Genomic DNA, 14355 nt, shown 5'->3' with positions numbered 1-14355 from the left:
AATTCGGTAACCCCCTTCATCTTACGGGAGCGACTGTGACACGACACAGCCGGCGCTCAGCCGCGGCGCAGCTCCGGGCGCGGACCGTTGGCTTGTGCCGCCTCCCCGGCCCGGTGCCACCGCCCGCGGCAGCGGCACCAGCGCCTTACGTCGCATCGGCCGGCCCGTTTGGCGGGATAGCCGCGTAGGCGCCGGGCAGGGCAGGACCCGCGGCAGCCGCGGCCGGGGGGGGACAGCCGAGGTGGACCGCTGTCCCCTGCGGAGGGCTGGCGCTGGCCGCTAGTGGGAGCTGTGGCCCCGTGGAAGCGCCGCGGCGCGCCGGGCACCGAGCGCGGCGGCGGCCGCACCCGCGGGGGCTACGGCGCCCCCCCCCACTCCGGCGCCCTCCACACTGCCGAGAGGCCCTCCGGAGCCGCTGGGGAAGCGTCTCCAGCGCTGCCCGCGGGCAGCTCCCTCTGCCCAGGAATTAATAATAAAATTAATTAGAAGGGCCAGGTGTCGGCGAGATACGTGGGGTCTGAAAAAGAACTGGATCCGACCCCCTCCCACCCCCGCGAGGGCGGAAGGGAGGGAAGAGGCGCTGAGCCATCCCCAGGGAAAGGCGAGGGAGCCCATCCCCGGCCTGAGCGCCGCCAGCTGCCGCTGCTCCGCGCCCCTCTGCGGGGGCTGCCCGTGTCCGACTCCTCTTTGCGGCGGGACGGCCCGCGGTTTCTTGTTGCGCAACCAGACAAACCTGGGAAGCTCGGAGACCCCGTGGAAAGGGTCAGTCGGGACCGAGCGTGGGAGAACCCCCTGCCCCCCCTTCACCCGGCGGGGCACCCGCAGAAAGTTGAGCGGGGAGCTCCTCGCCAGCGGAGGGCCGGCCCGTACCGTCCTTGCGCAGCGGCGCGGAGGTGGCCGCTGCCGCGGAGCGCGCTCTGCGCGGGGGCAGCGGGGAGGGTGCGGGGAGCCCCGCGCCCCCCGACCCCGCCGCTGCCCCCCACTCTTGAAAGAGCGGCACGCTCGAAAAACGCTTAGTTTTAGCAGACACAGATTTTGGGGGTATAACTAATTTCACGTTATTCCGCCCCCCTCCCGCACAGCCCCTGCGTGACTAAGAGCGAGCGCGCCGTGCCCTCGCCCCGCGGTGGCCGCCGGCGGGGCCGGGGCTGGGGGTGTTACCTGCCGGCCCTGCTCGGCCGGGCTCGGCGCGGCCCCGCCCGCCGCCGCGGCGGTAAGTGACACGCGCAGCGCCCAACCAGCGCGGCGGCCCGGCGGCGGCCCTATGAGCGGCGGCGGCGGGGCGGCGGGGCCGCGCTTATATGGCTACGGCGGCGCGCTGCCGCCGGCCGCGCTCCTGCGCCGGGGACTCGCCGCGGCGGCAGCAGCGGGAGGGGCATCATCGTCGGCATCGCGGGTTGACGGCGCCGCGGTGGGAACGGCCGCGGCTGGCGCCGCTTTGCCTTCCCTCTCCTGCGCGCTGGGCTGCGCGGCGGCGCAAGTCCCACGCCCGGTTCTCCTCCTCCTCCTGCCGCCGCCGCGCGCACTGCGGATCGCTCAACGGGAGAGTGAGGGACGTTTTGACGCTGCGACCACCCCCCTCCGCCCCCGTTTTGTGTTTGTGTTGGGTTTTTTAATTTATTTTTAAAATTTTTTTTCTCCCCCTCTTTCTTCGCCTGCTCCGCTCCGGGGTCTTTGCCAGCGACAAGGACAGCAGCGCCCCTGGGGAAGCCGGAGCCTTGCGGATGCGCCTCCCCGGGACCGGGGGCGCTGACTCTCGGAGTGGATTTATTGACTCGCGGTTGCTTCCGAGCTCCCCCAAACAGCCCGGGCTGGTGCCTGTGCGGATTGCAAACTGCAGGGAGCAGTGAGAGACACGCAGGAGGAGCCTCCTGCCGAAGCTGTGTCCCTTTCCCCCGACCCCTTTATTTCTCTCACCACCTTTTATTTTACCTTTTTTTTAAAACTCATTTTCACGCGAGCCGTAGACACTGTGAACGTGTATGGCGCACTGGATCCAAATGGGAGTTGGCAGCTTGAGTGGTATCTTCCAAGGCAGCCAGGAGACCCCCAGTAAGAGGAAGGACTGAGGCGTTTGCATTTTTTTGTTATTGCTGTTGTTACTTCGGAGGTAGCTTGGATCTTACCTCGCAGGAGAATTTCCTACATGCGAGTGGCGTACATGACTCAGTAGATCTGCTTGCAGCTCTCACCGAGTGCATCGTCGACCCTTCGCGTGTGATTTTTAATATTTTTTTTTTCATCTTCCGTATCAGTCGTCCCGGCTGTTGGGATACCGGGCACCCACTTTGCTGTCGCTGCTCAGGTGCGGGGGAGCCGCACGGCGGAGTTGGCGAGGCTCCGGGGAGGAACTCGGTGCCGCCTGCGACCATGGCAGCGCGGAGGCGAGACGCCTCCGCCTGGAAGTACTGTTGGGGAGTCGCGATGGTTTTATGCAGAACTGCGCTGGCGAGGTCCATCGTTTTAGACCCCATATATTGGAATTCCTCCAACCCCAAGTAAGTTTCCATCCCGCTCCCGCCCGCCGCCTCCCCCGGGGGCTGGCGCTGCCCTCCGCGGCGGTGCGCGGGGGGGGGGGGGGGCGGCGAGCGGTGCCTGGCCGCCGGCGGGGACGGGGCGGGGGGCACACGGCGAGCGGCGGCCGCCGGCGCCTTCGGCCTGGGCTGGCGGCGAGATCCGGCCCTCCCCGCGGTGGGCAGCCCGTGTCGCGGCGGAGCTGCGCCGCCGCCGTGTGCCCCCGGCGGGAGGGTCCCGGGAGGGAGGGGGAGCGGCGGCGGGAAGGGACGGGACGGGGCGGTGGAGTGGGAGCGGGGCGGCGGCGGCGGGCTGCAACCTGCGGGCGGGGCCCGGGCTCCTCTGCCGCGGGGCCGCCGCCTCCCCCGGGGCCGGAGCAGCGGCGGAGCCGGGCCGGGCTGGGCTGCCGGGAAGGGGTGATACTCTTCAGCTTCTCCGTCTGCAGATGCAAACTCATCCCATTGACTCCAGCGAAGTTACATCTGCTTGTAACAGGGCTAAATTTGGTTGTGGAGTTGATGGTATCGAGGCACATGTCAGTGAGTAATGAACTAAGCATTACCCATCACACAACCATTTAGTGTCATGCTTCATTAACAAACCCAGGCAACAAAGTACATGCGTTCCCAGGACTTCACTACCAAAGCACGCTCTTAAATAGAGGCATATCCTTAAAAAAAACCCAACTTCCTAAACCTATATATACAGTTACTGCTGCTGGGATGACGAAATTTTGGGGAAGTGGACCCCCTTTTTAAAGGGAAACCTGAGGCAGTGATGAAAACCTAATTCTACTTCTCTTTTTGTCCCCTTCTGTTTTTGACAAGCGAAATAAGTTGGCCTTACGCAGTTGTGAAATCCTTTGAACTTTTGTGATTAAACCTACTAGTTTAGAAAAAGAAAAATCACGGTAGGAAGAAACAGTCTGTAATGAGTTCAGGGAGTTCAGCTCCGGAAATGGGTTAAAACAATTTATTGTAATTCGTGCTATATCTTCAGTTATACGTACGTAAAAGCAAACCATATGCATTCTGTTAATTGGATTTGGAATGTCCCATTAAATCCAGTAAGTACATATCTTGTGTTCCCAGGGGACTTTTTAGAGGAAATGTTAGGTGGTGATGAGATGAGGACGAATGGAGTATTTCCTGGATCAGGGATTAATTCTGTGTAGGTGGCAGGATCTCCGGGAGTCTGCTGAAGGTTTCAAAGTTTGATTCGGGAGCAGCGTCTCAAGTTTATCAAGTAGCCTTGCGTTACGGTAGTCATTACCTACTGTTGTTTCCATTGAAGGAGAAGCGCGCTGCAGATTTCTGCCAGTATTTTTCAATAATGGGCATATTTGATGTATCTCTCTCCTTCCCAGAAAAGTTTTCTGCTATTTCATTAAAAAAAAAAAAAAGGAAGAAAAGTAACTGGCAGGAATGCTGTGGACTTGCTCAGTTCAGCGTATTTATTCCTAACATTGTGTGACAAATGATCATTTTATATATGCGCCAGGTGGGAAGCCAGTCAAAATAAAACCAAATTTAGCTCCAGTCTGTGGCTCTGCGCTTCTGTGACGCTGTGTGTGTAGCTAGAGCTTTCCTTCGGCTTAGGAAAGGTACCATGTAACATTTGAGAGTAAGGAGACCTGGCCGGTTATAAAGCAGGCTTTATAATGCTGTTTGAATTCTCGAAAGTCAAAGGCTACGAGCCGGGGTTGCGTTGCATTAGTGGGCCTGCTGTGCTGGGGGAAAGCGGGCTGGGCTCAGCCTGGGAGGAGGGGGAAGGCTTTCGGATACCCAGCCCTGATGGGTTATGCCTACAGAGGTCACTCTTCCAATGCAGAAGAGCCGCTGCCGCGGCCTCTCCTCTGCCAGCCCCAACCTGCTTTCCCTTTCTCAACTTACCTTGATAGCTTTTATTAGCCATCAGTGAAATGAAAGTATCCGAGCAGCTGAATTCAACCCATCTTGCAGAGCCCGGGGATATGCTTCCTTTATCAAATACAAGTTGTGTTTCCATTTGGCTAATTCTAAACTATTTGATTACAAAAAAGCTTTGAATGTTGTTAATGGTAGATCTAATGATAATATCTAATTACTTTTTCAACTTAATGCACGCTTAAAAATAGGTTGTGTTGTTGATGTAATTGAGTTTTCCCGAGTGATTCATTGAGGCTTAATCACCACAGTGAAGAAGCACACTATTAAAATTACTCTTTTCAATTGCTGGGGCTAGTGATTTATAGGCCACTTGGAGGCCCGTGGTTTGAGGAAGCTTACAAATGCATTGCCGATATTGCTGCCGGTGAGACAGCTTCTCTTCTCAGAGCAGGATTTCTTACTAATTCTTGTCACAATTGTTTGCCCGAAGGATATGGAATAATTTCTCCTTAGATGAGGTTGTCCTCACTCTGGATTCAAGCTGAATGTTAGCTTGAGAAGTAAGCTGCTGAATGGATCTGGGGATCATATAATAATAAAGGTGCTTTCTAGGTTTGAAGTAATAACTATCTTTGGTGCTGGTTAATTTATTCAGGGAAGCTGTGCATTTAACTCAATTGAAAGCTTCAACACATAAATCTGCTGAACAGGTAGGCAATTAAATGCTGGGCGAAGTTGTTAGTCAGGTTAACATAAAGTATGAAATAATAAATTTTAGGTTAAGGTGAATGTATAAACTGAATTGGTTTTGCACTGAGTTTAAGAGGTTATAATTTTCTAGCAGGTGGCTGGGACCGAGGGCACGCAGTAGCTACATGAACACTGAGCTCCCTCCCCTGGAGGTCCCGGTCCTGTTGTGTCCCGCACCACCCCCCACCCCACCCCCCACCCCCTTTTTAGAGATTGGCTTTTACTGCCTCCACCAAATCACAAAATTGAAATGACATGTATTAAATAACTTATGCTTGTGACTTTAGACTTTACAGACTTCTCATCTGAAGAACCTTAGATCTCATGATCTTGAAAACACCAAGGAAAATTATTCTGTAGACTTGACTTCTGTTGACACTTTTTAATGGAGGACTTTCTGCCTGTGTTGTTTCTGCCAAGACAAACAGTGTCTATAGATAGCACGGATTACCTCAGTTTCACCTCAAGGTGAAGCTCAGCACCGCCTTTGACACACAGGACGGCACATAGTGTTATGGGGCACCTTTCAGTCAAATGGCGGAGAAATCTCATTCAAAAAACCCACTGCTAATGTCTTAAGTGTCGCTGTTCCCTGTGTGCTATAGGCTGGTGAGCAAAGTGGTTCTCCTTAGTGACATGTGGAAGGTTATCCTCACAAGTGGTGCCTTTGACACTGATTAAGTTAGATTATATAGCTGTTTTTTTCTCCTTCTGATAACCAGTTATATATGGGATATTTCACAGCCTGCCTCTGAATGAATGTTAACATGTCAGAAACTGATAAAATAAACTGCAATTGATGACCCTGTTAAATGTTCTATTCAGCAGCATATAGACTAGTCTGCTTCTCATTGTATCTGGAATTCTTATTTTTGTAGGTAAACAAATGCACATTCACTACAGATTGAATAGCCCCTTGAACTATGCTCTGCAGTTTGCATTTGGGTTAATCTTGTCGGTTTTAATATAGAGAGAAAAAAAGGAGAAAGCACCAGGGGTGGAATTGTTAGTGCTTTCACATCCACATTCCTCACATTTTGTCAGGATGATAAACTGTAGGTAATGGACAGCCGTTGTTTCACAGGACAAGCGAGCCAGCCGGAGCACAAAGAGCTTGCTAAAACGATATCTCACAACATGTTTGGGAGCCTTTCAGCTAGACAAGAATTTATTTGGGAGTCCTGTGTCATGGGACCTCAGCAATTACAGCTTCAAGCTGAAGAAACAGGAGTGGAAGGTTAAAATGATTTAAACACATGCTCCTAAATTGTACCCAAAACATAGCTGTTGACACTTGGCATGCTAATACAAGGAGTGAGTGGTGGCTTCCAGTCCATTTGGTATCTCTGGAGTTCGTAGCCAGGTCTCCAAAGCACAAGTGAATTAGCAAAATTAATTCAGAGCAAACTGAAGGCCGAATTCTTGAGGTGGTTATTTTCTCCAGCCTTTTATATGCGGAGTATAATTGCTATATTATTTATAGTAGTTATCTTAAAGCATGTTATCTGTAAGCTGTGTGATGTTATTTCACTTTGTTTAATGAAGTAATGGCCTTTAGAAAGGCAGTGACTAAAAGTCAAGCTAAAATCACTTAAGTTCTCCCTCTTCCCACGCACAAGAATGCCTCCTGCCATCCACCCCCCTCCTCCCTTTTATTGAAAGGAGATAACATTGCTTTAGGTGTGACACTGGGGATCATCTCAAATTCGGCCAAGGTTCCTGTAGTGGGATGTCAGCGGATGACCTGAGGTGACTGCTGTGACATGCTGGGAAAGACAAGGCCTTGCAGCCCTGTACACCCAGGGTTGCTTTTGGGGCATTTTAAAAAAAAAAAATAATTTTTTTTTTAGAGTCTGGTCTTGTCGTCGTGCAAACCTGCAGTACTTGAAATTGCTTGTTGCAAATGAGAAGAAAGTGTTCTTCTGAGAAAAAAATAGGGATTAAAATGTTATTCATGTGGGCCTAATGTCTACCTGCCTTGGTTGCTGACATAAAGAAACCTGTTTTTCTGGTCATTTATCATACATCTACATGGATTTGCCTATGAGCTCATTCTTTGTGAGGCGTTGTGGAAACTTAAATAGGAATGTTAAACTGCTTGAAATATTTTGATTAAAATATGCAGTGCCACAGAATATAGACTTTTAACCAGAATGCTGTTGTCATGAGTGAGAGGAGTTGTGGGGTTTCTTTTTTTTTATTTTTATTTATTTTTTGTGGGTGGGGGGGTAGTGCTGCATGAAAAGCAGAGGAAGGGAGGATGGCAAATGGACAGTGTTAGAAGAGCTTGGAAAAACTCCTGTGGCTTCATTGTCTCTTTAAAGCCAGAGAACACAAAGACAAACGCAGTTCAGCCTTTCTCCCATGATGGAAAATGTAAACCGTTGACACAGCTCCCATGTTTAACTTGTTTAATTCTCATTTTAAATTCAGTGCTATACCAGCCGTGTGAACTCTGAAGATTTCTTTAGTAATCCATTTTGTAGTTCCGAATCAAAAACAAAGTGAAAAGGTCTGACACAATTTGCTTTTATTTTTAGGCAAATCAACCCTGGTCATAGTTAATAAGGGGATTACAACCCAGACTAGGTCTTTACAGATGTAATGTAAATCAAGGGCAGAGTATAAAGAAACTGATCCCTTTTGATTGAAGTATGGTAAAAAGGCATAGAGAAACTAGCAGCAGTAATCTGATTGTATGGCAATAAAACCACCATTTTCTGTCTTTCAGATAAAAATAATGTGGTAAATCCATGCAGTTCATAAGATGTGAAGGTAGATAAAGGGTGATGCCATGGCAACATATAGATTGGCTTGATGTTAGAAATGACACGTCTCTGAAAGGGGTGTTAGAAACTAAGGGCCTTGCTCGGGGCTGTAAGGTATTATGTGAGAACTGCACAAAACTTGGGGGCTGGGATTAGAAAGTATGAAAAGCCTACTTGTGGCTTGGGATGGTTAAAGCAGTAAAGAAAAGCTGCTCAGTTCTTGCTCATTGGTGGCGTATAATATGGTAAAGATAGATTTCATTTACTGCTTTCTGCCGAGATGGGGACCGATTAAAACTTAAGATGGCTGCAATTGTTAGGTGTGGAAGATTTTCCTTTTTAACTCCTGCCCTAGCAGCAGCCTCTCTGAAGAATTAGTTGCACTTGGGGTTTGTTGCCTTAATCTATTTGGGCTTCGGGCAGGAGCATGCTGGCAGGGAACAGAGAGCAGAGGGAATAGGTAGGACTGGGGTTATCTGGAAAGAAAACAGAGACCTTTTGATTTCAGCTGTGTTTCAGGCTGTGGTCTCCATCTCGCACTCCATGGGAGCAGTGTAGATAAACATGCTGCATTGTCTGTGCCTTGGCCAGGTGATACTTCAGCATCTCTTATGTTTCCCATCTGTGGAAATATAAAAGAAAAAAAAACCCAACGCAAACAAACCAGCATCCATTCCTATTTACCAATAAAGCTGCAGATAACCAAACTGATCTGGCTTAGTCTCTAGGTGGTGTTTATTTCCGAAAGGCAGGCTGAAATCCAGTAATGAATGAGCTAAATATCTGCCTATCGCTGCCTCCCCCCCCCTTAAATTCATTGCGATGAGCTTGCTGTCAGCCCCTTGAGTTCAGCATGCAGACAATTTAGCCATTGTTTTGTCATTTAAGTGATCTGCAGCTGTAAAGGTAGTGAAATACCTCTCCTAGTGCAGCTACTTGCATTTTTTTCTTGCCTTTTCTTTTAAAGAGCCTTCAAAGTAGTTAAGACTTGCTTTTCTACCCAGCTGACAACCGTAAACACCCACAACTTAAACTCAGCATTACATTGCAAATCAGGGGTATGATTCAAACGAGAAATATTTACTTTATTGCCTGCTCATTTGTCTCCTGGGGGGGGGGGGGGGGGGGGAAGAAAGCACTCTGCATTTCTTAGGCAGAGTCTAGACATAAGGGGGGAAAAAACACTGAAGCCTACAATAACAGTTGTGTCTTTAGTGGGAATGAGCCTGGGATGAGCTCTGCAAAATGGAATTCATGCTGTTTGTTTGGCAGGGGCTCGGACACTTTTAAAGTTTGGTTTGTTGGTCGGGGGTTTTTCTTCCTTTTCTTTTTCCTTTTTCTTTTTCTTTTTCTTTTTTATATAAAGATGTTAATTACATGCTTGAATTTATCATTCTTATCCTACCCCATAGTAAGGTGGAATACTTAAAGTTCTGACCGAAAAGGGAACTCCAAACCCAAAACTGTCAAGCTGCTGATGTGATTTAACAGATGAAAAATAAACAAGTGCATATAGGGAGCTGAACAGATTGGCAGAATATTCGGGGCCTGAAGTGCTCAGATACGTTTCCTCTCTTGCAGCTTAACCTTCGCAAATCTATATCAAAAGATCCAATTCATTTGCTGAAATTCTCAAAAGCGCAGGGGCACCCTCATCTAATTTACAGGCTGGTCACATCCAAGCACCTTGCATTCTGCATTTGACAATGATTGCTAATGGGCCATTCAACTAAAGTATTTGCTTGTTAACAGGGAACAGAGCATGATAAATGTCCAGCAAGCTTGCGGCCTCCTTCAGCTTTTCAAATGCAGACTGGTGCATATTTATGGCAGGCAAATGACAAAGAGAGAAGCTGAATTACTCTGGCCCTATGCTTTCTGTTCGAACAAGGGTTAAAGTAATTAAAGAAATAATGCAAAAACCGATGTCCTTTGTTTGCCCACCATTATCCAACATTTAGCTTTCGAACCTGCCTGTCATGTCACGTTTCAGAAATGTACCAGATAAGGCTCGGTAGGTTTGGCAGGGCACAGAAAGGAGTGGGTAATTCTTTACGGAGCGCATCCTGGGCAGTGCAGCATCCTTGGCAGTGCCGGCCAGGTCTCCTTGTTCCCATACAGAATCCTCTGCAGGTTCCCCTCCCCTGAGATGGTTTCTACTGACATATGTTAACTCGAAGATGGAATTAGACCACAGAGCTTTGGCGATTTGCACTTCTGTTCCCTAACTGGGGGGTGGTGGAAAGCAGCTTCCCCCCCCGCCCCCAACAGTGGAGAGGCTTTGAGAAAACAAGCACATTGCACTCAGCGTGAAAGCTAAGTATGAAAACGAAATGGCAGAACAAAAAACAGTGTTCCCGTTGCTCCGCCGCCCCCAAGGGCAGTTAGGTCTTAAAACCTGAAACCATAAAGCATGCACAGAGAAATTCCTGAAACTTGAAGTGTCTTCAGTGTCATTTTGAATTATTTCTTATGTTTTGTGCTTGTGAATCCATGTTTACTCTTAGCCTGATTTTCAAAAGTTTTCGAGCAGACTTAAATGCAGAATTGAAAATGTCATGTAGTATTTTATGTATTTGCAAGTAGATAAACATGTTCGAGGCTTCTGTCTAGCTCCTGTTCAACTCCATGAAAACACCTCCAGTGATTTCAGTGAGTATTACATTAGCTTGCAAGGGCTTTAGATTATAATTGTTTTTTCATTATAGGCAAAATTTTGTATTTTTTATAATGAACAAAATGTATCATTTTACTCAAGGAAGGAGAACATACAGATATTTTTTTTTTCCCCTGTTAACTGTGATGCAGAGAAGTTCCCTTTGATGTGATTATATACATTGTCAAAGACAGCAAATAAGAGCAGTACCTCTATCTTTTTTGGCAATCCTGGCCAGCCAACACCCTGTGTTTATTGCGGTATCAGCATGATAATTATAATGCAGCTGATTTAAACTTTGATGTATTAGCCTGTGCTTTCTTCTGGTTTTAAACATAGGTTCCAAGCCAGAAAAGATAAAGGCTGGTAGAGGGTTATGTTGCTAGGTGAATCATTCCTAATGTATGGCATATACATAACTATAGGATGGGGTTTCTACTATAGTGTTCTTTTGAAATGTCTAGTGGTTAATAGCTAAAACAGGATTTACGAAACTTTTATTTAGTAGGATTCAGAGCTGTGTAGACTTTAAAGCATAATCAAGTTTTACACATGTCAACAGAAAATTAGAAATTTTATGGCCTGTTTTACACAGGAGGATAGGTTAGATGGTGGAATGATACATTAGGCTGAAAAATCTGTGATGCTGCAAATTTTTTATCACTGTTCTGTTAGCTTTTGCTTTAATAGTGCATTTACTTAGGTACCCAAACCAAAGAACAACGGTGGGAAAGATGAACAATGCACTGTAAAGGGAAGTGCATGTTCGAGCTAATAAGAGGGATTTAAAATGTATTGTTATTATTATTGTTACTGTTAGTTAAAGCCCAGTTGCAATTGAATGCTATTTTATTTTGGATTGGGAGTTCTGCCAGACTCCAGCCTGTCAGAGCTAAGAAGACTGAAATCAAGTCCAGGCCTATTTCTGCAGCGAACGGGAATCCTGGCTCCTTGCCTGTGGACTCATTCAGGAAGACCCATCTGGCTTTTGATGTTCTGCAAGTTTGAAGCAGTTTGTTTAAGGAACCTATGCGAGCACTAGTGAAAGCACACAAAACTGCACTTCTGACTCTTCGAGTGGTGCATTGTTTCACATTTTCATTTTTGCTGGTGCTCACCATCTGCTTACCTACTGCCTGAGCACCAGTTGGTTTCTATACCTGACTGGGTAAAAGTGTAAATTTGGAGTTGGGAATATCTTGACTCCTTTTGAGGGTTTGCAATCCCATAGCATTTGCTGTCCACACTTCAGTTGCTTTCTTCATGTTTAATTAATTTCAGTTTAGTTCAGAAGCTGTCTAACTTAATCACTGCACAACACCTGACCTTTAGGGTTTTTTGGGGGTTTCTTTTTCCAAGCTATGTAGAATAGCTGAACAGGGAAAGTCACATTGGCAGGCAAGGTTATTAGTATGCCTGATAAATATTTTAGAAGAGATGATTTTTAGCGGTAATCATTGTTCCTTCTATCAAACAGTTTTCAGGCACTTTTTGAAGAAAAACAAAACCCAAATCTTCATAAATTTACTGCTTACATAGTCTTTTACATTCTGTGGATTGGTGTGTGACACCAAGGCAAGCAAGACTGCACTGTGCGCCTAGGGCCTGACTCAGGAAACTGTCCTTACTCAGAAAAGCTCGTGTTGAGCATGTGCTGAATGCTGAATATTTTTGCTGAAGCGGGACAGATTTAAGCATGAGCGGTATTGAGTCAAGGCCAGAGTGAAAAGGTTTTTTGGGGTTGGACAAATACAGAGCTCTGAAGCTTCATGATTATTATTATTTCTTTTTAATATCAGAAAATTATGTCAGAACCTACAGTCCTGTCTGCGTTTGCAAAGAGTCTTAGTTTCCACATATCTTGCCAGTAGTCTCTGTAGCCCCACCAGGGGTATGTGCTATGTGCTGGCTGGGACAGCTCCAGTGGGTCCATCAGCTTTGCTCCTGGAGGTCTGGCTGCATTGGTAGCTCTGCTGGAACAGTTTTCTGTGCTTTTGCTTGCAGTTCAGTGTAATACCAGCAGCACATTTCCATTGCAGCACATTTCCACCGACGACTGACTGCCGAGGGTGACCCGGCTGCTCCCAAGAGTCCCGATCACCCCCCTGAAGGATAACACAGTTTGCAGCTTGCAGTGGGTGCACAGGCTGAGCATCCCTCTGGTAGAGGCAGAACAAAATGCCAGTGTCTTGCAGGTACAGAGCAGCAGGTTAAAACTGACTGGGTGGAGCTCCTGCTGTCCCTAGCTGTCTGCTGAAGCCCTGATGGAGTCTTCCACCCAGGGCAGGGATGTCTGTTGTCACGTTGAATGCACTTCTGGACCCTTAAAGCACTTTTTAAACCGCTACAGTGCCAGTTTAGCTTAATTTGAGAGGTTTAGACCTGCAGCAGGACAAAAGATGGTTCTTGGTAGATCTGATATTACTACTGCTTTGGAGGTGGCAGTGGCCAACCCAGTTCTACTCTACTTCTGCAAGTCAGTCAAACTTTGGAAAAGTTGGTATTTAAGGTAAGAATATAGGATCTCTGCACTTGCGAGTGGCTGAATCTTGGGTTTACTGTGAGACACAAATGCAGGCTCATGTTAGAGCTCCCATTTGGATTTTTACTCAAGGCCATTTTCTCTCCCCTGAAAACTGTCTTTTCCAATATAAAGAGAAAAAGGATGTGGCATAGGAGTGATAGAGAGTTGTAACTGGATTCTGGAAATCTTTGCATAACATTGATTTGCCAAAATAGGTTTTGGTCTGTCATACAATGCTGTTATTGATTCGGCATAACTTTTCCTGAAAGTTGTGAGTTAACAACTTTTGTTCTACTTCCAGTGTTTACTTATGCAGGCAAATGGTATGCAATAATATATTTTCTAACAACTGCAAAGCAGCTGGAATTTTTTCTTTGAATTTGAGATACAATCGCTGATTATTAATGTCTCATCAAGTAACAAGACAGTCTCCGCCCTCTTTTATAGACTTTGCTGGGAGCATGTCTTGGAACAAGACCATACAGGTGTGAACAAATTGTAGTTAAGAGAAGGAAGACTGCAAACTTTGGTTGGTATCCTTCTATGGCAGCTGACATAAGACACCTTTTTTTTTTTGTAATGGGAATGGTGGAGAAGAGCTGAGTGTAGCACAGCAATAGAACAATCTGGTTTTATTGTTTATTTCTTGTGATTTACAGTGCCCTTTTTGAAAAGTAGTTCTTTGGCAAATGCCAGCTGCTCTCTGTTAGCTTTCTAAAAGCAAAGACTTTAGTGACTTGTGTAAGAAGCACACATGGTTTGGTTTGACTTTCTGTTCCATGCTCTGCATCTTTTCAATAAAGCGCCATCTTTCTTGGGTTTGGCACACCCTGCCTCCGTGAGCACAAGTCAAGTAGGGCATTGGTTTTGTGTTACGCTGGATTCATGGCACAGATTTTTTTTATTTTTCTTTTTAAAAAAAAAAATCCAAACCATATAAATACCAGATTATCTTTGCTGTGAGAGCAAAGAACTACTTTAATATTCCCAGTAGCATATTTTGAACAACAATTCTTTAATTAAAACAACATTGGTCTCTTCCTGTATTTCATGGCTAGCAAATGAGAGAAAACACCAGTGTTACTATCAAAGGGCGTCAGTTTTCATTACAGTAATGGTTCAATTGTGCAACGCTGTAGGCAGTGAAATTTAATATTATTGTGACTTGCGTTGTAATTGTAGGATGACAGAGGAAAATGGATTAAGTTTAAATATAAGTGTACACAGCAGCACATGGACTTTGTCAAATGGAAGCTGAGGGCTGGGGCAGGACTG

At 46.9% G+C, this 14355-nt stretch overlaps 1 protein-coding gene across 1 annotated transcript in view; it reads left to right on the top strand.

The window, feature by feature from the left end:
• Nucleotides 1-1348: 1348 nt before the first annotated feature.
• The window catches only part of EFNB2 (ephrin B2), a 46430-nt gene continuing 33423 nt past the window's right edge, over nucleotides 1349-14355 (top strand). The window contains exon 1 of the mRNA XM_040584502.1: nucleotides 1349-2498. Within this exon, the coding sequence (XP_040440436.1) occupies nucleotides 2371-2498 (128 nt within the window). The 5' untranslated portion in view covers nucleotides 1349-2370. The remainder of the gene's footprint in view (nucleotides 2499-14355) is intronic.

This window comes from Falco naumanni, chromosome 2, assembly GCF_017639655.2.
Source record: "Falco naumanni isolate bFalNau1 chromosome 2, bFalNau1.pat, whole genome shotgun sequence".
Taxonomy (NCBI): domain Eukaryota; kingdom Metazoa; phylum Chordata; class Aves; order Falconiformes; family Falconidae; genus Falco; species Falco naumanni.
This window is presented reverse-complemented; position numbering and strand designations above follow the sequence as displayed.